The 26,307-nt window shown below is 36.5% G+C and overlaps 1 protein-coding gene across 4 annotated transcripts in view; it reads left to right on the top strand.

The window, feature by feature from the left end:
• Nucleotides 1-26,307, top strand: part of LOC136038576 (dynein axonemal intermediate chain 7-like) — a 140,809-nt gene that overhangs the window by 11,358 nt on the left and 103,144 nt on the right. Inside the window, exons 1-4 of one of the 4 annotated variants that reach the window (XM_065721756.1) lie at nucleotides 6,490-6,618; nucleotides 9,569-9,755; nucleotides 21,486-21,707; nucleotides 24,895-25,008. In XM_065721756.1, the coding sequence (XP_065577828.1) occupies nucleotides 6,530-6,618; nucleotides 9,569-9,755; nucleotides 21,486-21,707; nucleotides 24,895-25,008 (612 nt within the window). In that variant the 5' untranslated portion in view covers nucleotides 6,490-6,529. Of the gene's footprint in view, nucleotides 1-6,489; nucleotides 6,619-9,568; nucleotides 9,756-21,485; nucleotides 21,708-24,894; nucleotides 25,009-26,307 lie in introns of those variants that run through there. The other 3 variants (XM_065721759.1, XM_065721757.1, XM_065721758.1) reach the window with 3 other exon arrangements.

The raw sequence follows: 26,307 nt of genomic DNA, 5'->3' as shown, positions 1-26,307 counted from the left end.
AGTAACTGTAAACTATTTACAACTCCGTTTCTAGGTTAATCACAATCATTCTACCGAAGTAACCAAAATTTCGAAGACTGACAAGCGGATTTGAGGCTTTCGTTACTGGACCATCCAAATTATTCGGTTCCAGATCTACACGTTCTCACTGGGACAGCGAATTTCTCTGCATTTTTTAGAGTGTGAGTAATCTGCGCACAGTAAAAATTCAGTTCAATACCAATGTCAGACTTATCTATCCCAGGTTGCCGTTTGAGCAGTTGAAACGGAACTCGGATTTTATCTAGCATGAAGTCACACTCCCCTTAGAAGATACCCTTATCAATCTTCCCTTGAAGATTTAAGACGTAAAAATTTTGATTTCCTTTTAACAAATTCAGAAGAGGGAGTATCTCGGACGGGGATCGACAGGAACAAAGGGATATGGTCACTATATTCACCTTCCAAACCAACTTTAACAAAAAGATCTGCATTGGGTGGATGGACAAAGACTACATGGTCTAGATTAGATGTGCTTCTAGAAGATGAAATAAACGAATAATTTCGATGTTTCAGTACAATTGAGTAACCGGTTGGTAGAATACATAGAAACGTTTCAGTTCTAGCACATGAATTCTCAAGTAGATCACAGTTAAAGTCTCCGATAAGTATACACTTTCTGTTCATCTTCTCGATCTTTTTAACAGTTTGGCCGCCTTTCCACAAGCGAAAGCAAATTTTCTTTCAGAAGCTTCGTCCCTGTAATTGGTTGGAAGATTGACTATTACCAAGTTATCCACCGTCACAGCAAGGTAGCAATCACATTTCAAACAATTCTGATTGACAAGTTGTCAGGACGGCTAAACCACCGCTTGGCCTTCCTTTAATTTTAAATCTTCTTGCAGGGGAGAGATGGACTGTTACGTTAGAGGAAGGGCATAAAAGCTGATAATTCAAATCCGTCAAAAAGCGCTCCTGAATACAGATGACACTAAAGGATTCGCATAACTTTTCCAGGACTAGTAGTTTATCAAGAATGCCACCGTTAATATTCCATAACATAATGGAAAGGAAAACATCAATATTCATTGAAAGCTGTTAGGTTTGTACTGTTCAGCAGTCAATATCCGATTTTCGGGGCAGGACACTGAATAACATGAGTGACCCGAAGTTTTGCACACAACATATCTTTTCTTCTGCATGCAAGGCTGCTCTTTTGCACTTTTATGGTCGGAGCCTGCGCACTGAGAACAGACCTTTGCATTATGACACTCGGCCGCCAGATGTCCTACATGATGGCATTTGAAACAACGGCGTGGTAATGTTTGAAAAACATCAATGTAAAAGCGTTCAAAACTGATCTTCAGATACTCCTTCATATTAGCCTCCAAGGCTTCTTTTGACAGGAAATAAAGTCTGAAAGTGTGGGACTGACCGATCTGCTCAGCTTTTTCCCATGATTGGATCAACTTAGCCATATCTTCTGCTTTAAAATCATTTGGGAAAAATCGCAGAACTCATAAAAACCTCTTTGATTTTACGGTTGTTTCAAGTGAACTATTTCCTACCTTCATGGCATTAGCAATCTTTTCAGCAAAATCCCTTGATTTGACTATTACTTTCCACTCATCCTTATTTTTCTTGAGGTCTACTATATTGTCACTTAGCTTTCCACATGTAGTCAGAATAAAGTCCTTACGGGTGTCGGGAGATTGAAGAGACTTCGGAGGGTTTTTCACTTCGACCGAGTATGGTAGAGGGGCGGAAGTCTGTTCTGTAGTAACAGCAATGGGCCACAACATTGGAGCCTGTTTCAGATGTTCTGTGACGGTGTCTAACTTTCTACACATCTGGTTCACTTTAGTTGTAATACAAGCACCAAATGCATCGACATTCTCGGGTACTTCATCGGGCTCATATGTAACGAATCTAGGTAAAACTTTCTTGTCTTTGGAGCATCGATAGACGGCCTTCACTAAATCTAGCACATTTTCAGAGTCCTTATTAGCTGTTCTCATTCTATCATTGTATCCTAAATTTTCATAAAATGTTCATAATACTTTCTTCGCATCAAGGATAGATTCACGAAAGAAGAACTCGACCGCTCTAGTAACGAAAACTTCTGTTTTCAATCCACATACTAGTGATCGGGTAATAAAGTTCATTAGCGGATTCCATACAAGTTCGGTTTTGCTACATTCACCCATTTCGTATCACTCTCGCCCTAATTAACACAGGCATTTTTTATTTTCAATCGTCTTCCGGAATCTAAGTCTGTATCCAAGCCGGTTATTACAATCGTTATATCTCCTCACTAAACAGGTTTTCACACGACATATAGTTTACCCTTGGGGCGTTAATTATCTATGGTTACTGAATGAATTCAAGTTCACAGCAAGTTGAAATTCAATAAATCCAAACAGGTGTTCTCGCTCTGAAGACTAAATGAAGGCGGCACAACGGGGAGGGGACTTCGGTCCTGCCCCCTATAAATCTTAAACTTCCTTGATCACTGGTCCCTTCTTATTCAATTTAACAAATGTTTTTTTTTGGCTCTTTTTTACTCTCGTGGCAAAAACTAAGTAACCCAATATGTTGATAGAATTTAAAACAATGAGGCTTGGCAACGATAGAGAAGGATTGATTGTAATGATTAAGTAAAAACAAAGAAAAAAAAACAGAACCATTTCACTTGTTAACACATTATTAAACGCCAATGAAAACATGATTAAAGGATTAAAAAGCTCAAAATTAGTAACTGATTCTTGGTTACGCAGTGGTTTATTGAAGGGGGTCGCCAATCTCTTTAAAATAGCCAAATCAGCATAGTATGTAAATACCACCTTTAGGGGGTTTCATTTGATTTGACCGAAACAAATTCTTTAAACAGAATGCAATGGAGAAAAGTTGTTCGTTTGTCTGGCACATATAGAAGGGGGTTACCTTTAGATATGTGTCACCCTCTCAGAATTGTTCATACACATATTATATCAGTTCTGTTGACAAGGGCGCATCCAGGATTCCTTGTGGGGGAGCTTCATAAAAAAAAACAACTTAAAAACAAACATCACAAATTTGTTCAAATTCCATTTTGTTACGTGTGAGGCCGTATCCGAGGGGGGGGGGGTTAGAGTGTGACCCTGCCCCCACCCCGATAAGTCTGTCTGACTCGTAAAAACTTAAAAAATGAATATAAACCAATTTGTGACGCAAGTTTTTTGTATAGCCCCTCCCTAAGAAATCCTTTTGTAACCCCCTCCTCTGAGAAAAAAAAATCATGGATACGTTCCTTGTTACGTGTTTACGAGTCAGGCAAAAATTTTGATGGGGGCTCAAAACTTCTAACCCTACCCTGGACATGGCCTTTTCTGTTGGATTCAATTCCTTTGCAACACTCCTCCCCCTCAATGACGTTCTGGACCATCTCAAAGTAAAAACTCTCGTGCAAGTGCGCAACATCTTGAAATCTTAAAACACTGCGATGGGTAATGATTTATGCAGCAATAGATTTACATTTGCTGCAATTGACGAAATAAAAGATGTCACTCGTAATTACCTTTCCATGTGTCATCCGGTATTCAAAAGAGTAATTAATGTGGAGTTCATATATTGAGGAGACCGTTTACCTTAATGACAATGTAAATGTGCGGGAGGTTGTAAAAAAATTAATACGATCTTTTCCCTTTAAATTCAAATAGGTAAAGAAAAAAAAGGCCGTATCAAGGGGGGGCTAGAGGGTATGAACCCTCTAGCCCCAGACAAAGGTCCGAAACCTTTCTCCGACTCGTAAAAACGTAACAAAATGAATATAAACAAGTCTTTCATGCGTTTCATAAAGTTTTCTTTTATAAACCTTCCAAAAAAATCTTTAATACCCCTTCCCCCCTGAAAATTTCCTGGATATCACCCTATGAAAGAGATTTAGAAATTTGAAAAATAATAGTTTAAAAATTTTAAGGGGTGTGTAACATTTCCAAATCTTCTATATTGGTAAAACCCCAACAATTGGGAGAAGGGGTTGTTGGAACACAAATATTCAATCGACCAAGTCATAGTTTGCACCAAAGGCCTGAGAATTTTGATTCTTCCTTGGCCCAACACGTGCACATTAACCCTCACCACTTCATTTTGTTTGAAAACACTTCCATTATTGCCTCTGTTAAAGGTCTCTTGCAATTCACCATGAGGGGGGGGGTTGTTATCCTCAAAAACATAATTTCCGGATCTTTAAACTACGCTGAACAAAATGGCTCAGTCAAAATTTTGATCAGAAGGGAAAAGGGCACTAGCCCTCTCAATTTCAGTCTCAAGTTTCTATGATAATGCTTTCTATAAAAATCTTGAATGCCCCCAGGGCATAACCTACAACCCTTGCCCTGAAGGCTGTGAAGGGTTGTCATCCTCAAAGACATAATTTCCAGATCTTTCAAGTACGCTAAATAAAATGGCTGTATCAAAATTTTATTTGATGTGTTTAGGGAAATGGTGGGCATGGAAGGGGGGTTAGATGCTCTCCAGTAACTTTCAATACTTAAATAGGGGACTAGCCCTTTCCGTTTTCAGTCAAACGAGCCCTTTTCAAACTTTTTGCAACAATTCCTTCGGTAGGAAGTGCCCTGATCTAAAACAAACCAAAAAGAAAAAAAAAATAATAATAATACATTGTGCCAACAACGTTCTTTACTTAGGCAACGCTGTTACGCTGCCTATGATGATGAAAAGTAGACCAAATGAACAATAAATCACTAAAACAATGAGATTGAATATCCTGCTCCAATCCAAAAATAAACCACAAAACATAGATTTCACGAAGATCCACAGATGGCAAATTGATGGAGTATTGTCTCTTTGTTACTACCACCATCTTTAAAACTTCAATCTTTCTTTTCAAAATTTTAATCTTTCAAAATTTCAACCAATCTTTAAAATTTCTTTTTGAAAAAATGAAAAACTTCTAAAAACGAGAACCATAAATAACGCAATATAATAAACAATTAGTCTACTTTTATTAGTCATTTTCAGTAATATTACCTATTACGTTAATTTTCATTCTTTTTTGTTTGTATTTTCACAAATATAAAACCACAATTATGTTCAAAATAATATTTTCTTCAATAAAATGCACAAGCCACTTAACTCGTTTACAGCGTTTTACAGAGAGAATGGCTAAGAACTTTTTTTTTCTGTTGTAGTTATTGTTGTTATGATACCCACCCCCGAAATATCACAAATTGAAATAAAACCGTTTTCAGTAAAGTGTAAATGCTACTCTGGCCTTTTGAAGTCTTAGGGGGAATCAGCTCTACAATTTTGGGGATGTCACCTAGTAAAAGACTCGTAAGAGATCCAAGCTGATTGGAAAAACAAGATCATATATCGAAATAATTACTCCTAAAACTTATCCATTAATAATATCTAATTTATGTAATTTAGGACCATTGCCTTGGTGTAGTGGAAATGATTTTGATGGGAGGTGTATTTGTTAAACCATTTGACGCTTTTTATTTGAACAAAAAAGGCTATGGGCAGGAGCCCGGTTGCTCTCAAATCCCTTCTATCCCTTAAAAGGCGCACTAAAAGTTTGATGTCAAACCAAATGAACCCTCTCCCAGTTTTTCAAAGAACCAATTCCCAATGGGGAGGTAATTTCTTTAGTCTTTATTGAAGCTTGTTTTGGGGAACTAATATTCTTTTTCAATTTTTCTTTCTGCTCTGAGATCTCCGAGCCCAAAGGTAAAATTTTTTGTTCCTTCGCCGGGTCCCACTGTTTTTCAAGAAGGGAAAAGGTTTTCCATTATAACAGTTATAAAGCCTATTTATTCAGAAAAGTTTCGTAGTTTTTATTTATTTATTATAATTATTATTGTTCCTGTTATTATTATTACGGTAGAATGGTAGATGAGAGGTAGGTTATAGTTTTTATTTTTGGATATGTAATTTATTTGTTCTTTGTTAATTTATTTTTTTTTGTTTTATTAATTATTCGTTTTAAAAAAAAGGTAGGTTTCCGCACAGTCGCAAGTACCTTTTTTGTATCTTTTTTGTGCCGGTTATTAGTAATTTAGTTGTTATATTTTTGCTTGTAGATAAAAAAAAATTGAATTAAATGGCTTGGAATATTTTGCACACTCGAGGTTCTATTTGGACAAAGTGGTTGCTAGGCAGTTGTTGGCTCATTCCCCAGTCCCTTACGGCCCTGCTTCTCTAAAACAAAATGTTTGAACTTATTGGCGAACATACCAATCTTCAGAAGTTTTTATTTTTTAAAAGTAAATAAAAAGGCAGTACTTTCTAACCCATTGGAAGCTAAATAATCCTTCTTAAGAGTCATTTTGACCAAGTCTGTATGCATTTGAGAATGTTTGACATATAAAAGCCAATAACTGAAAGTCCTGGAATTTTTTCTAAAAGCCATATGATTGGTTCATTAATATCAAAGAGAGCAATAAAAAATCTTTTTGAGGGGCCTTAGGTGTGTGTGCTCTACACTTGGGTGAATCGCCACTTAATGTTTCCATGACAACAGAGTAAACGTTGGAACGGTTTAGAAATGTTAAAGAAAGGCAAACAAAAAGATCGGCAAAAGCAGAAAGCGGATGAATTAAGGGAGAGGCAGAGGGTTGTTGCAGAAATAGCAAGGTTAGATAATCACTATCTGAGCTTAGATACAACGACATTAAGGGTAGGAGTAAATTACCATACCCTTCTTGATCACAAAAAATATAGTTTCTCCCTAGAAATTGTATGTCAAGAAGGGTGGTTGCAGAAACTAAGAGGTAATATTACCTCACCAAAACCAAAGAGAAGAGACATGCTAAAAACACTCTAGACCCTATGTTAGAGGTTCTCTTTACAGCCAGTAATATTCTCAAGATAATTGTATAACATGTATCTCGTATGTGGTATGACTTTATATAATTGTAATATTTGGTATAGCGTATGTTAAAAGGAAAGGTTGGAAACGGGTGTGTTGAAATTTGGGAGCTTCAACGTAGGCTGTGAGAAAATAGTTCTTCCCTCTTGCTTGTACTTTGGTTATCTGTTGTTTGTAAGCTCACCCCCGCCCCAGCCGAGGTCAATCAAAGAAACAGACTGAACTATTTAATAGGTTAGAGCCAAAAGTTGTTAACAATACCTAGTTCTTCATAACTATTTGGCCGCAGATTTCTGGTGGGGAAATGATCAATCTAGTATATGAAATGATCTAATCTAGTATATAATGATCAATCTAGTATATAATGATCAATCTAGAAATGATCTTCTATGTAACTTTAATGGGTTTTGTGCGCAGTCAAGCCCCTTTCGCATGTCTCGTAATTTCATAATGTTTGAAAAAGTGTTGAATTTTTTTTATCCCTCTCATCCCTGAGCGCAAAGGCTGGAAGCCCCTTTGCCCCATATTCTCCCTTCTTCTTCACACAAAAAGTTTTGACTTAAAGCTATAAGCTGATCTTAATATATTGCAGATTTCCTATTATACTGCCTAAATAGACACAATTACCTCCTAAGGCCCTATTACGTCCTACCCTATCCACCCAAATCCTTTCTGAAAATTTGTTTATTTGTAATATAGAACTATCTCCGAAATTTGGTCAAATATTTTGAAAATTGAGAGGTTGCTGGCGCTCTCCGATCACTTTTATTCTTAATAAACGAACTCGAATCATAGATATGGTGTTTTGATAGACTTCATACACGTAAGTTCTTTTGATTTAGCTCAACGGTATCCTCCATCCCATAATTCAACATCTCTTGCCTTATTTCGTCTATATCCACAATGAACACAATCCTTATCTCGAGCAATATGTTTTTATTTTCATTACAAAAAAAAAATCACTATTACAGATCAACAACAAAAAATGTGCATTGACAACTTAATGTGTATACTGAAATTCATGCCTAATGAATTTCAGTCAACCTGTTTTGGGTTGATTAGAGCTAAAACAACATAAAATAGATTTTAATAGAAAATATTTAAAATGTATTTTGTTTCAAGCATGTTGAAGGCAATATGAGGGGCATCAGTCCACTCTTCCTTTTTCTCTTTTGTTTGGCTCGTTTTGAGTTAGACTTGGTTATTTCTTTCTAATTTTCTGTCATAGTGGGTTTTATCTTTTATTGATGGTTTGTGGAAGTTTTAAACTTGAAAACTTATTCGCTTTATCTCTTCTCACATTCGTTTTTCTTTAATGCACGTCTTTACTTTTCTTTGAAAACTCTTCCATGGAAAAGTTTTTGCTAAATTAGTTTCTCTTCGTTTTCAATCGTATATTTAATTAGTTAAGGAAGTATTATTTTAAATCTTTTTGATTTTCTTTAATAAGAAACTAGATTATAATTTTCTATTTTGACATTGTGGAACGATTTAAAAAAAATTTGTATTCTAATGCTGTGAATTGATTGGTATGGGGAACTTATTTTTACTTCATTTATTTACTTAATTTTTCTTTTTTTTTTGGTCTTAGACCAGAGAACTTCGTATCGAATGAGAAACTTCAGAAAGGGCTCATTCTATTGGAAATTGAAACGGCTAGTGCTCTTTTCAATAGTTGAAAGTGATTGGAGGGCAACTACTTTCTATAAGAACCTTATATATCACCATGGCATAACTTAAAACCTTCGCCATGAAGACTGTGGGCGGTCGTCATCCTCAAAGACATAGTTTCGATATTCCTCAACTACGCCAAACAAAATTTTTATCTCCAAATTTTGATTTGAGGTATCAAGGGAAACTTCAACCCCCCCCACAGCCCTGATGACAAGGGTTGTAAGCTATGCCCTAGGTGTTTATAAGGTTTTTATAGAAAGCATTGTCATAGAAACTTGAACAAGGGCTCATTTTATAGGAAATGGAGAGAGCTGTTGCCTCTTTTGTTAGTCGAAAGTGATCGGAGGCCAAATGCTCCCATGCCCATCATTTTCTATAACACTTCCAATCAAAATTTTTATATAGGCATTTTATTCAACGTAGTTTAAGGTTCCGGAAATTATGTCTTTGAGTATGACAAATCTCCCCCAGCCCTAAGGGCAAGGATTATAAGTTGTCCCCTGGGGCTATATAAGGTTTTATAGAAAGTATGGTCATATAAACTTCGGAGGTGGCTCAAGAACATATTTTGACCCCAATTTTGCAGGTCTGTGTAATCAACCTAAATTATTTCTTGCGCATGAGGGTTCATTTGGGAAAGCAAATAAAGGTTTTAGCTTTTTTAGTTATTAAAGAAAAGGGTACTGTTCTGCTATAGCGCCAATGTTAAGTTCTTGATCCATTGACGCCCTGTAGAGCCGATTTATCTGTTAGTTTCTTACAGCTTAGCAGGAGCCAAGACAAAGACAAGTGACGATAAATATAGGAAATATGTATTTTTGGGCTATATATTTACACATTTTCACGCACGGTCTAATGAATATTAAAATAAATTAGGATAATGGGAAACCACATATCACAGTATGATTGTCAAAAACGTCATAGAGGAATTTAGTTTCCACGTTAGAGATTGGTGACGATATAGATTTAAATCTAATTTTTTCCCATTACTTATGGTTTTTCTCTATTTTAAAGAAATAATAGCCGAAAATTCTGTTGCAGACAAGAAACAGCTAGATTAGAGGAGGAAAGAATTGAACAAGAAAGACGAGAGGCTCAAGAAGTGGCAACCAGAAAGGCTGAGGAAAACAACTGGAGAAAAGGCTTTTTAACTCATACATGGAGAATTTTGAACAGATGTCAAAAAGATTTAACCATAATTAAAGAAAAAAAGAGCCAAACAAGACAGGTACATTTAAGCTCTAATTGTGGAATTAGTTTGTGAAAATACTAGAGAGGTTTCCAAAATACCTCACATAATATTACGCTAATCTTGGTAGTTTTGAGAAAAAATAATTTTGGTCTTGTATTTATTGATGTTGCTAGGGGAGAGCTATCGTCCCTTCAATTTTGATGACCTTGGTGAATGTAACATAAAAAGTTGTATTCATATACCTACGGGCAAGGAAGTCGAAATGGGGTGACTCATCATGGGTGTCAGGGGAACTTTCTTGGGGTTGGCTGGGGGAGGGAGGGTTGGTCGGTGCTACCAGGAACTTTTTCCCACAATTCGAGTGGAAATATTTTTTATTCCTTGAAAACAATCCTTGTCAATTACCCTTGTCGGAAAAATAAAACTGAAAAAAATAAATAAATAAATAAAAGAAAAGAAGAAACTAAAAAAAGAAAAAAACTAAAAAAGAAAAAAAAACTAAAAAATAAGGAAAAACTAAAACAAAAGAAAATTAAAAAAGATAAAAAGACAGAAGACAGAGACAGAAGACAGAAAAAAAACGTAGAAAATCGGTCAAAGACAAATTTTTAATTGTAAGAAGATCGTGGACGGAAAAATGTTTAATTGTAAAATTACTGAAGAACCTACAATGGCAACAGCCGAGGAAGCTGCTCAAAGAGTCTATGCCAAAAACTTGCTGCTGATAGAGAAAGTAAGAAAAGAAAGCGTGCCGAGGAATCATAAGAACAGCAAGAAAACAGGCTTGCGGCTGATAGAGAAAGTAAGAACAGAAATCGTGCCGAGGAATCAAAAGAGCAACGTGAAAACAGGCTTGTGGCTTCAAGAGATAATGCCAGATTAGGAATGTACAGTTTCCGTCAACGAAGGCGTGTCGAGGAACTACCAGAGAAACGCGAAACAAGACTTGCTGCTAAAAGAGATAATGCCAAAAGAAAGCGTGCCGAGGAATCACAAGAGCAACGTGAAAATTATCGCATGGCATTCAGGTACAGCCCAGTCGATGATTATAGTAGATGTGTTCAAATCGGGACTATGTCTAAAATTTGTCCCTACTTCAAGGCCTTGAAATATAATGGTGAAACAATGGGAATGTGTTGCGCCTCAGGAAAAGTTAAACTTCCTCAACTGGCTGCACCCCCAGAACCATTGAAGACTTTGCTTACTGGAACTACGTCAGAATCTAAGCGTTTTTTTTTTATCACAGATCAGAAAATATAACTAATGTTTCCAAATGACGTCGTTTGGTGCCCAAATCGAAAATCCAGATCAATTTATGCCTACTTTCAAAGTAAAAGGGCAAATTTATCATAGAGCAGGGTCCCTTCTACCATTCTCAGGCGAGAATCATAAATTTTAACAATTTTACTTCATCAGAGATAGAAATTCTGAATTGGATGCACGTTGCAAAATTTCTCCCGACGTTGAAAGGACAATCGTTTCCCAATTGCAACATCTTTTCCACGAAAATAATAATTTTGTGCGTCTGTTCAAAACAGCCATCGATTTGATGCCTACTGATACGCATAAAATTGTTATTTCCGCTGACAAAACGCCTCCTGGCCAACATGTGCGTAGATACAATGCTCCAACTATCGACGAAGTGGCAATCGTTATGGTCGGTGATCAGTTGTTACCTCGAGATATTATTCTTCATAAGCGAAACGCTCAGTTGGTAAGAATTGCTGAAACTCATTGATGCTACGATGCCCTACAATATCCTATCATTTTTTGGGATGGAGCCGACGGCCATCACTTTGATATTAAATTGATAAATCCAGCCACTAACAAAGAAATGAATAAGAAGTGCAGTGTAATGCATTATTATTCCTATAGACTAATGATTCGGCAGGATGAAGACAATTATATTTTAAAATGCCGTCAATTGTTTCACCAATACATCGTTGATATGTATACAAAAATTGAATCAGAACGTTCGCTATTTATCCGTCTGAATCAGACCAAGCTCCGTTCTGAACAATACATTCATTTGCGATATGCAGTTGTAAATGACGGTAATACCACAAACGTTGGAAGATTAACTATTTTACCTTCGTCATATGCTGGCAGTCCCCGTCATATGCATGAATATGCTCAAGATGCTATTGCGTATGTTCGTCTCTATGGTCGTCCAGATTTATTTATTACATTTACATGTAATCAATCTTGGGACGAGATACAGCAGCTTTTACTTCAAGGACAATCGACGGTTCATAGACATGCCATTACGGCCCATGTCTTCCGGCAAAAGTTGAAATCACTGATAAACTACATAGTAAAACTTGAAGTGTTTGGGTCAGTGCGATGCTGGATGTACTCAGTTGAATGGAAAAAACGAGGATTGCCACACGCACATATACTAATCTGGCTACATTATAAAATTACTTCTAATGAAATTGATGATGGGATTTCCGCTGAAATACCTGATGAAAATGTCGATAAGGGGTTATATGATATTGTTGTAAAAAATATGATACATGGACCTTGCGGTGCACTGAACGAAAATTCACCATGCATGGCCAAAGGAAGGTGCACAAAGCAATATCCTCGACTTTTAGTACCCAATACAATTACTGGCAATGATGGTTACCCACAATATAGGAGAAGATCTACTGAAGATGGCGGTAAAACAGCAATAGTAAAGAAGCGTAACGGTACCACCATCGAAGTAGATAACCAGTGGGTTGTTCCATATTCCCCATTATTATCAAAAATATTTAATGCACACATAAACGTTGAATACTGTAACTCCGTAAAGGCAATCAAATACATATGTAAATACGTCAACAAAGGCAGTGACATGGCAGTTTTTGGCTTGCAGTCCGAAATCAAAGATATCGACGAAATCGTACAATATCAGGCTGGAAGATACATAAGCAGTAATGAAGCTGTTTGACGAATTCTTTCATTTCCGATACATGAACGTAGTCCAGCTGTTGTTCACTTAGCGGTACATTAACAGAATGGTCAACGTGTTTATTTTTCGGAAACCAACGTGCAACAAAGAGCCCTGAATCCACCGGATACAAAGTTAACTGCTTTCTTTTCGCTATGCAAAAATGATTCTTTTGCAAAAAAACTGCTGTATACTGAAGTGCCTTCGTATTACATGTGGAATACTAAAAATAAAGTATTTGAACGTCGAAAACAGGGTAAGTCAGTCGACGGCCAACCTACCATCTTCAAAGATACCGCGATAGGAAGACTCTACACCGTTCACCCCAATCAACATGAATGCTTCTTTCTACGCCTGCTTTTGGTGAATTTACCCGGTCCGACGTCCTTTGAGTATTTGAGAACTGTAAACGGTACTATACATGACACTTACCGTAGTGCATGCCAAGCTCCGAATTTATTGGAGAATGACCAACACTGGGATAACTGCATCAATGACGCGTGCGAAACGTCAACTCCAAGTCAAATTCGTGCATTGTTTGGAATCATACTAACAACTTGCTCTCCTTCAGCTCCTACAGAGTTATGGGAAAAATATAAATCGAAAATGTCCGAAGATATACTCCATCGAAAACGGCTAGAGGCGTCAGATATGACTTTTGATTTTACATCAGAAATTTATAACTAGACTTTAGTTATTATAGAAGATTTGTGCGTATGTATGGCAAACAAACCTCTTCAGGATTTGGGAATGCCTTCACCTAATCGTACCGCTGCTGTTTCGACATGTGTAGAATTGGATCGTGAACAAAGTTACAGTACGAGTGATCTATTGTCGCATATACAAAATAACATTTCCAAGTTAACGTCGGAACAAAAAGACATTTATGATGCGATAATGCGTTGTGTCGATAACAACGTTGGAGAAATTTTCTTTTTGGATGCGCCAGGGCGTACTGGTAAAACGTTTGTGATAAAACTGATTCTGGAATCAATTCGATCAAAAAATGATATAGCGTTGGCAATTGTGTCGTCCAGAATAGCCGCAACGTTGCTGCCTGGTGGAAGAACTGCTCATTCCGCTTTGAAATTGCCTCTGAATTTGCATTCTACAGAAACTCCCACGTGCAATATTTCCAAATCATCTGGGATGGGTAAAGTATTGCAGCAATGCAAACTTATTATTTGGGACGAGTGCACAATGGCACACAAAAAATCGCTCGAGGCTCTGGATCAATGTTTGAAAGATTTGCGAGGGAATTTGAAACCCTTTGGCAGCACATTAGCATTGCTTGCGGGAGATTTCAGGCAAACATTACCTATAACACCTAGATCAACCCCTGCAGACGAAATGAATGCTTGCCTGAAAAATTCTAATTTATGGGCACACGTAAAGACATTAAAATTAACTACAAATATGCATGACCGATTGCAAAACGATGACTCTGGTCAAACATTTTCAGATTAATTGCTGGCAATTGGAAACGGAAAGCTCCCAGTAGACTCAATTTCAGGACGTTTACAACTACCTGCTGAATTCTGTAATTTAGTGACGTCCAAAAATGAATTGATTGAAAAAGTATTTCCGAATATTCTAAACAATTAAAAAAATAATAAATGGCTAAGTGAAAGAGCGATTCTTGTACCCAAAAATATAGACGTCCACGAAATCAACAATATTGTTTTGACCAAGATTTGAGACCAGGCAGTCCTTTACAAGTCAGTCGACACAGTTTTGGAACCAAATGAGGCGGTTAATTATCCAGCTGAATTTTTAAATTCCGTGGATCTTTCAGGGTTTCCACCACACGTGCTACAACTAAAAATAGGCGTACCAATAATATTATTACGTAACATAAACACACCAAAGCTTTGCAATGGCACGCGACTTGCCGTAAAAAAAAAAAAAAAACAATGGAAAACGTAATAGAGGCCACAATCTTGACAGGGCCTTTTGAGGGTGAGGCTGTTCTTATTCCTCGCATTCCCATGATTCCAACGGATCTGCCTTTTCAATTTAAAAGATTGCAATTCCCAGTTCGATTAGCATTTGCAATCACCATCAACAAAGCTCAAGGTCAATCATTAGAAAAATGTGGTATAGATCTTAATACTGATTGTTTTTCAAATGGACAATTGTACGTTGCATGTTCGAGGGTCGGTAAACCTGACAATCTATTTATATACAGCGACAATTGGACAGCGAAGAATGTTGTATATTCGCAAGTTTTACGCAGTTAATTTGTATTGTATCTATCTATCTATCTATCTATATAAAAACGAGTTGTGTTTTTGCATGTTTGTTTGTTTGTAAAAAGAGCGTTTGCATATGACGTCATTATAAGTACATAAGGCTTTGTATATGCACAGACAATGGGAAAGCCAAGAATGTTGTATATTCGCAAGTTTTACGTAGTTCAAAACACATATATAAATCTATCTATATTCATAGGTGGTACACAGGGACACAACTACAATGGCACGTAACTAATATGGCGCGTTACGACTTACGCGCGTGGGGGGGCTTAAAAAAAGAAAAAAAATAAAAAAGGTAAAAAACTAAAAAGAAAAAACACCGGGACACAAATGACGACCGGGACACAGGGACACCAACTACAACGGGGACGCGGGGGGCACAGGGGGATATTTAAATGACGACGGGGACACAGGGAATGTTCGATTAGCAATCACCATCAACAAAGCTCAAGGGTAAGCATTAGAATAATGAGGTATAGATCTGAATACGGATTGTTTTTCCCCTGGAAAATTATATATTGCATGTTCAAGAGTCGGTAAACCCGACAATCTATTTATATGCACAGACAATGGGACAGCGAAGAATTTTGTATATTCGCAAGTTTTACGTAGTTGAAAACATATATATATCTATCTATATTCACAGGTGGGACACAGGGACACAACTACAATGGCGCGTAACTAATATGTCGCGTAACGACTTAAGCGCGTGGGGGGGACTGGGGGGGGGGGGCACGAAGCGCCACCCCAACAGCTAGTATATATATATATATATATATATATATATATATATATATATATATATATATATATATATATATATATATATATATATATATATATATATATATATATATATATATATATATATATATATATATATATATATATATATATATATATATATATATATATATATATATTTAAAGGGTCAGTTTTGGGGCTAACACTCTTTGCAATTAGGACAAGCCTGGGTATACTAAAACAAACGATAAGGTTAACAATAAAATTAAGTTTTGTCAGATGAAAGTAATGAGTGAAACTAAACCTTTAGAGCAATAAAAATAATTTAGGATATCAAGGGGCCTGCTTCCTCCTCGGTCCCTCACTCTTTACACTAAACTATGACTTTTGATTGGAATTTTTTAAGAAATAACATTTTTAATAATTAATATTTTTAAGATTGCAATTTTTTAAGAAATAACAAGGAGTATTTTAAAGCACTACAAGACTTTATTGTAAAGCAGTAGTTCCTAACCGACTTCGGGCCATGCCCCACAGAAACATTTCTAAAATCCTGATACCCCCTCATGGTATTTGAATTTTGTTATTCAAAATTGTAAATATATTCACTCGAAGGAAGTTTACAAGGATTTTAGCTTGATTTTGGGTTATCCTCTATGCTTTTGTATACTGATGAAAAATATTGTACGGATGCAACAGTTTTGTTAGTTTCACAGCAGCCGAATTCTCGTATAACTGAGCCCCTTGCTATTGAACCCTCGTGCATCTAACTCTAGGTGCAACTGAAGCCCCATTTTACTGAAGCCCCGTGTATCTGAATTGCCATGTAACTAAATCTCGGTGTAACTGCACCATCTTGCGACTGAAATCTCATGTAACTGAGCCCCCATTTGACTGAACCCTCCTCAATATCCAACCATATTTAACTGAACCTTCTCGCAGCTGAGCCCCAGTTCAACTTAACCCTCAAGGAACTCAACTCCTGTTCCATTGAGTCCTCGTGCAACTAGGACTCAAACCTAACCCTTTTTCAATTCAACCCCATTCAACTCAATCCTCACTTAACTCGATATCAGTGCAACTCAACCACCTTCAGCCTCATTCAACTCGATCTGTGTGTAATTCGATCCTTGTGCAACTCAACCATTCTACTCATCCATTCTACTCATCTTTGTGCAATTTAATCCTGGTTTGAATAAGTCCTTATTAAACTCAACCACCGTTTAACCTAAATATGTCTGACTCAACCCCCTTCAAATCAACCACATTCAGCTCAACCCTTTTCGAATCAATAATATAACTAGAAAATGAAATTCAGCCCATTTTGGTGGAGGTGAAAAAGGCTGACTCGAATGAATGGTCTTTATTTCTTGGTTAATTCTTTTGTCTTTCCTTGTGTACAGCTTCTATGAAAAATAAACCCTTCCTATCTTAATAACAACGATTATCCTTTTGTCTTATTTATATTTGAAAATTAGCAGAGCTTTTCATACCCTGTGCCCGAACACAATTGAAGGTCATGGCTGCAGCAATAGCTGTACCCTAGTACAGAAAAACCCCACGGTAGCCAAAATATTTAAATCACATTAAAAAAGCACTTTGTCAGAAACAACTTGCCGCTAATGCTGATTTAGGAAGGGTTGATATTATTTAAATTGATAAAAAAGTAATACTGCATTGGACTTTACAGTCCCTACCGGCGGTGTCGATCACTGTATGGCCCTTCAGACAATAAGTACAATGAGGGATTGGGGGCCAGCCGCCAACCAGTACTTTTACATACGCCTCCTGTTTACCTTACCCAGGCTCCTCTGGGTACCCATTTAGGAATGGGTCGACTCTGGCCTAGCTTAGAAAGCCACACCACTGACCCCGATTCCGAACCAATTTAAATTAATAGCATAAAACAATTTGGAAAAACAAATCTAGGACCTTATTGAAGAGCCGGGAACACTGATAAATTTCCTTTTTCTGTTTTATTTTTTTAAGTACTTCTAGGGCACTAAAATATCATAAAGAGCTATTTAATCAAACAGTTCGTGGTAACGAACTGTAGTAAGGAGCGACCCGGCTCAATAGTAACCAAAACTCTAAAAATTGAATTTTGATACCAATAGCTACATCAAAAGAATCGCGTTTTAATGCTGATTTTAAATATAAGTTTAGTCTTACCCATCAAAAGTTACGAGCCTGAGAAAATTTGCCTTATTTTAGAAAATAGGGGGAAACATCCTCTAAAAGTCATATAATCTTAACGAAAATCACACCATCAGATTCAGCGTATCAGAGGACCCTATTGTAGAGGTTTCAAGCTCCTTTTTACAAAAACGTGGAATTTTTTGTATTTTTTGCCAGAAGGCAGATCACGGATGCGTGTTTATTTGTTTGTTTGTTTTTTGTTGTTTTTTTTTTCCCCAGGGGTGATCGAATCGATCCAGTGGTCCTAGAATGTTGCGAGAGGGCTCATTCTAATTGAAATGAAAAGTTCTAGTGCTCTTTTTAAGTAACAAAAAAATTGGAGGGCACCTAGGCCCCCTCCCACGCTAATTATTTTCCCAAAGTCAACTGATCGAAATTCTGAGATAGCCATTTTACTCAGCGTAGTCGAAAAACCTTATAACTATGTCTTTGGGGACCACTTACTCCCCCACAGTTCCCGTGGGAGGGGCTACAAGTTACAAACTTTGACCAGTGCTTACATATAGTAATGGTTATTGGGAAGTGTACAGACGTCCTTAGGGGGATTTTTCTGGTTGGGAAGGGGTTGAGAAGAGGGGGGTATGTTGGGGGATATGTTTGGGGAACTTTCCATCGCGGAATTGGTCGAATTTGTCATGGGGAAGAAAATTTCCATGAAGCGAGCGCAGGACTTTCTAGAATTATTTAAAAAAACACTATGAAAAATAAATATGAAAAAGTTTTTTCAACTGGAAGTAAGGAGCAGCATTAAAACTTAAAACGAACAGAAATTATTACGCATATGAGGGGCTCACCTCCTCCTAATACTTCGCTCTTTACGCTAAGTACTTTTAATAATTGCAACTATTTATTCTACGGCTTTTGTGATTCAGGGGTCTTTCTTAATGAGTTGGAACAAAATTTAAGCTTTAGTGTAAAGAGCGAGGTATTGACGAGGGGGTGAACCCCCTCATTTATGTAATAAAAACATGAGAATACAAAAGTTCGTTACGTAAGCTGATTTATAAGTTACGTATACCTTTTACTAATAAAAACATTCACAAAAAATTAAAAGTTCTAGTTTCCTTTTTAAGTCAAAAAATCGGAGGGCAACTAAGCTTCCTCCCCCACTCCTTTTTTTCTCAAAATCATTCGGTCAAAACTATGAGAAAGCCATTTAGCCAAAAAAAAAAATGTAAATTTGGTTTTAATTATTCCTCTGCGGAGAGCCAAAATCAAAACATGTATTAATTCAAAAACGTTCAGAAATTAAATAAAAAAACAAGTTTTTTTAACTGAAAGTAAGGAGCGACATTAAAACTTAAAACGAACAGAAATTACTTCGTGTATGAATGGGGCTGCTTCCTCATCAACGTCCCGCTCTTTACGCTAAAGTTTTTTACTGTTTTAAAAAGTAGAGTTGAGAGAAAGAGCCAAACTTTATCGTAAAGAGCGGAACGTTGATGAGGAAGCAGCCCCTTTCATTTACGAAGTAATTTATGTTCGTTTTAAGTTTTAATCTCGCTCCTTACTTTTATTTAAAAAAACTTGTTTTTTTATTTAATGTTATTTAGGATCTAATATTCATATTTCAACTCTTTTTATAATTCCTTTATGACAACGCCATCATAATACGCCTTATGGCACAAAAATCCAATTTTAGTGCCGTTTCTGGAGTGTAAAGGCTTAAAACCATACAAGGTCTGGCACTGAAATCTCCATGATCGAAAATCTTCGTACTGGTGTTTATAATCTGAATACTTCCTTACCTTTGCAAGTGGTAAGCACGAAAAAGGAAGTTTTGAAAAAAGTTACCTAGTGAAGAAAATTTATCCGAATACAAAGCTGATTCTTTAATGATAGAAGGTATTTATTTTCATTAAAACACAAAAAATATTTACAAAAGAAATCCTTGAAAATTACGAAAAAGTGTTTTTGATACCCGAACGTATGTTTTTCTTTTTCCCCAGCATTAGCTGGTCACTGAAACATTGTAGGGGTACTGAAATGAGGCACTGAAAAGTTTTGTAAATTATGGTTGTTTCTTCCTCCTTGGACGAAAAATTGGGTTCTGATTAACAAATTTCTTGTTACTTATTCCTAAAATTTAGAGTCTTACTCCACGCATTATACCTTTGTATAGTGTGGGTAAAAAATAAATAATAATAACCTTTTGAGACTCTCGGAACTAGTGCTTTTCTCCCACTCCATAAACGTGTGCATCAACTGGTGACTGGTTTGATGTTACATAGCTTACTTCATCCGAAATTTTCAAATAAAAAGGCAGTTTATTCACTATTCAAACCTTCTTACAAGTATAATACACGTCATAATATTCTCTTAGAATTTTCTTTTCAGCATTAGTTTTTGAGCCTGTAGAGCATTGGTTTATCCCCGAAACCTTTTAATTTTTGTTCAAATTCTTTAATTTTTTTGTATTCCTAGACTGGAAACTACACTCTATTAAAATTTAAATTCAACCAGAGTAAAAACTATTTCTAATCTTAGAGCTGAGGCCCTAATTCAACAACCCTCCCTCCTCCGCATTTAAACATTAAAATAACAAATATAAAATCCTGCTTGAATGGAGTAATTATTAACTTTGCCATACACGAACAGAAACAGACAAGCAGTGCCCTAAAGGATAATCATTTACATTGGCTGTCAGAGACAGAAATTGGTTGAAGTCGCAGCTCTGCCAGTTCTTTGTCTTTGGTCTAAATTAGTTTAGCTTGTCCATAACGGGCAACGTTAAAAACTCTGAAGGAAGCAGGAAGCTTATGTTAAGCTTCTAATCAGTCCTAATTCAAACTTATTCTTTGGCCTTTGGTTGAGTTCAGTGAAACAAGGTTTAATTTAAATAAGTATAAGTTATATAAGGGATCAGTTAAAAGAGGGATAATTTAAACGGTGGTCCAGTTGAACGAATAATTAGTTAAATGAGGTTGATTTTTACGGGAGCTTAGTCAAACGAGGCTTTAGTTAAATACAATTGAGCTACACGTGGAATGAGTTGCACGGGGCCCAGTTAAACAGGGGTTCTGTTGCACATGGGCTCAGCTAAATGGGGTTGCGTGGCACAGAAGATAAGCTACATGGGTTCAGTTACACGTACTCCTCTTTTACACAATGTACAACGTCATTGCAACACTACCATGTATTTTGTGTTCTTTAAATGCATTTGAATGTGACGCCATTAATAAGATTTTTTTTAAAGGAAGGTTCTAAAGTAAAATCAGCCGAAGAGTGCACGTTTCTCTGTCCCACAATGTGCCCTACCGATTCGGCATGTGTCCCACAATGGGAATAACGGGCGTAAAGAGTTGGCTCTGAGGCGGAAGCACCCATGCATCCCAAGACCCTCAAGCATCTCAAGACTTTTTCGATTCGTTCTGTTGGGCACTTATTTTTTTTGACATGCCCCCCTCCCGAGATTTTCAGCCCCTTTGAAACAAATTTCTCAGTTTTGACTGTTCTCTTAAACTTATTTTACGAACATGATCGGAGCTTCATAGAGATTTTAACTTCTATGAAATTTTGAAGTTTCACTGAGTGTAGCTCATAAACTACACCAAAGAATCTTTAAATTTGTGGCACCTTGGCTACCCATGCCTGTAATACAGTTTTCAGTTCTCAAAACTGAAATGCTTTCAGTTCAATTGGCAAATGCGAACAGATGGTTTACCAAACACTTTGAGTATCCCAGAGCTGAATGCCTTCAGAACAAGATGGAAAGATGTCTCTGATTCAGCAGAGCCCACCATTGAAAGAGTCATTGAAAGGTATCCGGAAGCAGTTCGAGTGGTGACAGACATTGATGACCTACTAAGCGACTTAGAAGAGATGAGTGAAGAGAAACTAAACATGCTAATAAGGGTAAATTTGCACCCTAGAAGTATTCCTATCCTTTTTGATATTCTCTTTAATCGATATTTATTTTGATTTGTCTCATTATTAGACAATTTTGTTTTTTTTTGTTTTTAATTTTGGTATTTACTATTTTGGGGCTTTTCAAATCCCCAAATAACTCTCATTTTTTGCCTTTCTATTTCTCCTACTTAATTTGCCTTTTCCCCTTTACTACTACTACTGCTAACAACAATAACTCACCGCAGCACCAAGCCACCAGAGGCCGACAGAGCAATGCACACTTCTCCTCCTCAAAGACTCCCTCTTAACACCCTCCCAGGAAGTTTTCATTTCCTTTAAATCTTTCTGTATGACATCCTCTCACCTCAGACGAGAACGATCTGTTTTTAGTTTAGCCTTAGACTGTTGGCCGAAAAGGACAATCTTCGGCAATCTGTCATCCTTCATCCGCAGAACGTGCTCTAGCAATCTCAACCTGTATTTCATTATGGTCCTATAAAGGGGATTGAACCACATTTTTCGTGCAGGCTACTGTTTGAAATTTGATCAGTCAACCGGGTGTCCAGAACGATCCGTAGGCAATTTCTCTTGAAATCACCTAGTAGATCTTCATCCGCCTTTTGGAGCGCCCATGCTTCAGAGTCACATTTGACTACTGTCATCACTGTTGCTTCCAATATTGTAATCTATGTTTGCAGACTTATCTTCCTATTCCTCCAAACTTTTTTAAATGTGGGAAAACACCCTGAGCCTTGGCTATTCTACTTTCACCATCTTCACTGCTCCCACCGTCTTTACTAATAATACTACCAAGATAAGTGAAGCTGTCCACCTAATCAATCTTTTCGTTGCCCAACGTCACCTTTTCATCTTCACGTATTCCTAGCCTTAGTGACTTAGTCTTCTCAACATCAATTTTCGAACCTATGTATCTAAGACCTAAGTATAATAGTTTTCAGCACCTTGAAGCCGCAAAACCTCTAAAGGTTCATTCATTTTGCTCACACTTTCATCTAGGGTGCTTAAATCATCAGCATAATCTAAGTCCAGGAGAGTTCTCCCTCCCCATTTCATTCCGTGGTCTCCTGTCGCCTTTCCTGTGCTCATTAAGACAAAGTCCATCAAAATGATCCTTATACAGGGTGATAGAACACAACCCTGCTTAACTCTTGATTTAATACAAAACCAACTGCTAACCTCATTTCCTACTTTAACCACAGCAGTGTTATTATCGTACATAGCACTAACCACTTTAATGTATTTGTCTGGTATGCCATACAAGGATAGGACACCTGCTAAAGCTCTTCGTTCAACAGAATTGAACGCTTGCTAATAATCTATAAAAATGAGGACCAAAGGTGTTTGACAACCAGGACACTTCTCAATTATTAGCCTAAAAGGGAAAATATGGTCAACACATCCTCTGCCTTTTCTAAAACCACAATATTCTTCTCTTGGAACTTAGTCCACAGCATCTCTCAGTCAAAAACGTATCATATTATTAAGTAATTTGCTATCTACAGAGACCTGCGACTCACTCTAATCACCTTTCTTTTACAGTGGTTTAATTAAGGTTTTCCTAAAATGGTTAGGTACTTCTCCTTATTCAAAAATCATATTCATAATCTTCAGTAACTTATTTCTAACCTTAGAGCCACCATATTTAAGACACTCATTTACCACCTGGAGCCTTATTATACACCTTACTCATCAGCACCTGGAGCCTTATTATTTTTTAATCCTTTTAGTACTGTCGCTAATTCTTTCTCACAAAATAAATCTTCCTTCACATCGAAGGTATCACAAACTTTTTTCATTTTGCCCTATATCTGTTCCTGAAACTGTATCTCGGTTTAGCATATTCTCAAAAAGTTCCGCTCATCTCTCTTTAACTCTTTCTTTATCACTTGTTGTAGCCCCTTTCCTATCTTTAATTGGGACAAGTTCGGATTGACTGCTCCCTCTCAATTTATTAACATGCCAGTACAATCTTTAACTATTATGCCGTCTAGCTGCATTTTCCAGATCCTCGGCAATTTTATCCATGGCCTCCACTTCACACCTCCTTAGTTCAAGTTTTAATGCTTTCTCCGCTGTCTTTACATTCTATTTGTTCATATGATCTATCACTCAGATAATTCTTATTCAAGCCCCTTCTCCTCTCTATTAAACATAAAGCTTTTTCACTAAGATTCCTAGCTGTAGTCTTAACTTTCTTTCCTAAGACACCATCAGCAACTTCACAAATTGTTTTTCTAAAATTATTCCAACAGTCCTCCACATTGTCAAATTTTAAATTCTCAAGTTTAGTATTCAACTATTCCTGGAAAATTTATCTCAAATTCTCATCCTGGAGTCTACTAACATCATAACTTCTCGAGAGGTAGTTACCCTTCCGGAATTTCAGCTTTAAATTAACCCTCGTGGTAGAAGTTGAAATACAATATTTAAGAGATACAAACCCAAAGCCAAATTTTCATTTTCAAGAAATAACTAGGAAAGCTTTTGGAACATTTATACCTTACCGTTGCACCTATCATCACTGTATTTTAGGTGTCCCTCTCAGTTGTCCCTGTATGTATTAATGAAGCATTAAAAATGGGTAAGTTTTGATCACAAGACAGTTTCTTTGAAAAAATGTTTTTATAGTTTGGCTACTCTTGGCCATTGTTCGCTTTTTACTAGGTTGTAACTACTTCAAGAACTATAATAATAGTCGATCGATAATGACAATGGTGGTAGACTGATAAAGCATACAATTTTCGGTACTTGTGTATTATTTAGAACACACTCAATAAGTAAAGTTAGGTTATTTCGTGAAACAAACTACTATGCACACATCTTATGAGAATATCCGGTTTCATAGCCATGTAGACAAAACTCAAAGACAAAAGGTTAGGTTAGGTTAGAAGACCAAGTTGTAATTTTACAGTTTTTCTAATAAAGTATTATATTTTGTTCATGTTTTGTTTTATTTCATTAGCTTTAACAAAAGTTTGGGCTATATATTTACACATTAGGGGGGGGGGTGTTGTGCATTATATCAAATACCTAACTTAACCTAACCTAATCACCTCTATATATAAAATATTTAATTAAAATGTACCTACATCGTAGTTTGTTTCACGAAATAACCTAACTTTACTTATTGATTGTGTTTTGAATAATACACAAGTACCCAATTTTTTCCCAGCTTCGATTCCAAATCGCCAAGCTTTTGACCGATGAAGTAGACCTCTTGACCATTATGCTGCTTCAAGATATCAGCCTCTTCTACGATGAAGAAAAGGGGAAAAGTTCACTTGAGGTTTGTAGTCTTCTTCTCTTATAACTTTTTCAGATTGCTTTGATAATAATGACAATGTATTGAACCCTTTATTGAATCACTTTAGTATTACGTTTTTTTGTCTGTGGAAAGATGGGAGCATTTTTGAAAACTTGAAATCAGAAATTATGTAAAAAAACTAGTTTTACCATAGCTTTCAAATGAGCTCTTAAAACTTTCGCTACAAGATTCTAGTGGCCTAATTGCATAGAAGAAGAAAAAGACACAGTGGCATTGCCTAAGCATAATGCTCTCAAAATTTCCGGTTAAAGGACGGCTCAGACGCCGTTCGCAAAGTTCGTAAAGTCGTTCGCAAAGTGTTTCCGTAAAGTTTTCACCGCTCATGTGAGTCTTGTGCTTTACGTGCTTTTTGAGGAGTAAACTATTCAAATTTCTGAAGCATTTCATATTTCAGAGAAAAAGTCTTGAAAAAATAAGGAGCTTGATAGTATAATGAGGCATAAGGGCTTGTTATATATTCTGTTTTCAGGATCAAGCATATCAAGATTCCCTGGTTTTTCCTATTTTCTTGTTAAGTTGATTGTGGTGCCAAAAATCCTGGCAAGAATTCAGTCTCATAGCACCCTAGATATTTATTGCAAAATATCTTCATATGTGCTTATGAGATATAATATCTCATATCTTCGGTTTCCTGATTACACATTTCCAAATCTGTTTAAAAGTTTTGCTCTGGAACTCTTTCCCTATTGGTCAGCTTTATAAACTTTAAGAAAAAAGTTAACTAAAGGTTAACTTTAATGCTTGCTTACGTAAAGGTTTAAGGAAGGTTAACGAAGCTACTTTACGAACCTTGCGAACGACTTTACGAATTTTACGAATGCCGTCTGAGCCGTCCTTAAGGGTTGTCGACTTCTGGCTGATACACTTTTTATTTTGATTCAATACTGTTTTAGAGGGGTTTTAAGCTAAATTGGTTTTGGAAATTCCTTAAAGTTTATTTTAGTAAATACAATCAATCGTAGGCTAGACATAAGCTAGGGAAATTGATTTTGCAATGGGAAATTTCTTTCGAAATATGTTTTTACATGTCACATACTGAGTTTTGTCGTTAATTGGGTCCTGAGGATCTAAGGAGTCATAATGCAGATGTCTATCAAGGATTTTTTTTTATGGAAGAAAAATTGTTCTTTTGAAATTATTTTTACAAGAAAAGAAATTTTCAAAGGTCATGAGTACTCTTGAAACGCTATTTTACGGGCTTAGCCACCACAATAAACTCAAACACGCTCCATGAAAACTCCCAAGATTTTTTTTTTTTTT

Source organism: Artemia franciscana, chromosome 18, assembly GCF_032884065.1.
Source record: "Artemia franciscana chromosome 18, ASM3288406v1, whole genome shotgun sequence".
NCBI classification, from domain to species: Eukaryota; Metazoa; Arthropoda; class Branchiopoda; order Anostraca; family Artemiidae; genus Artemia; species Artemia franciscana.
This window is presented reverse-complemented; position numbering and strand designations above follow the sequence as displayed.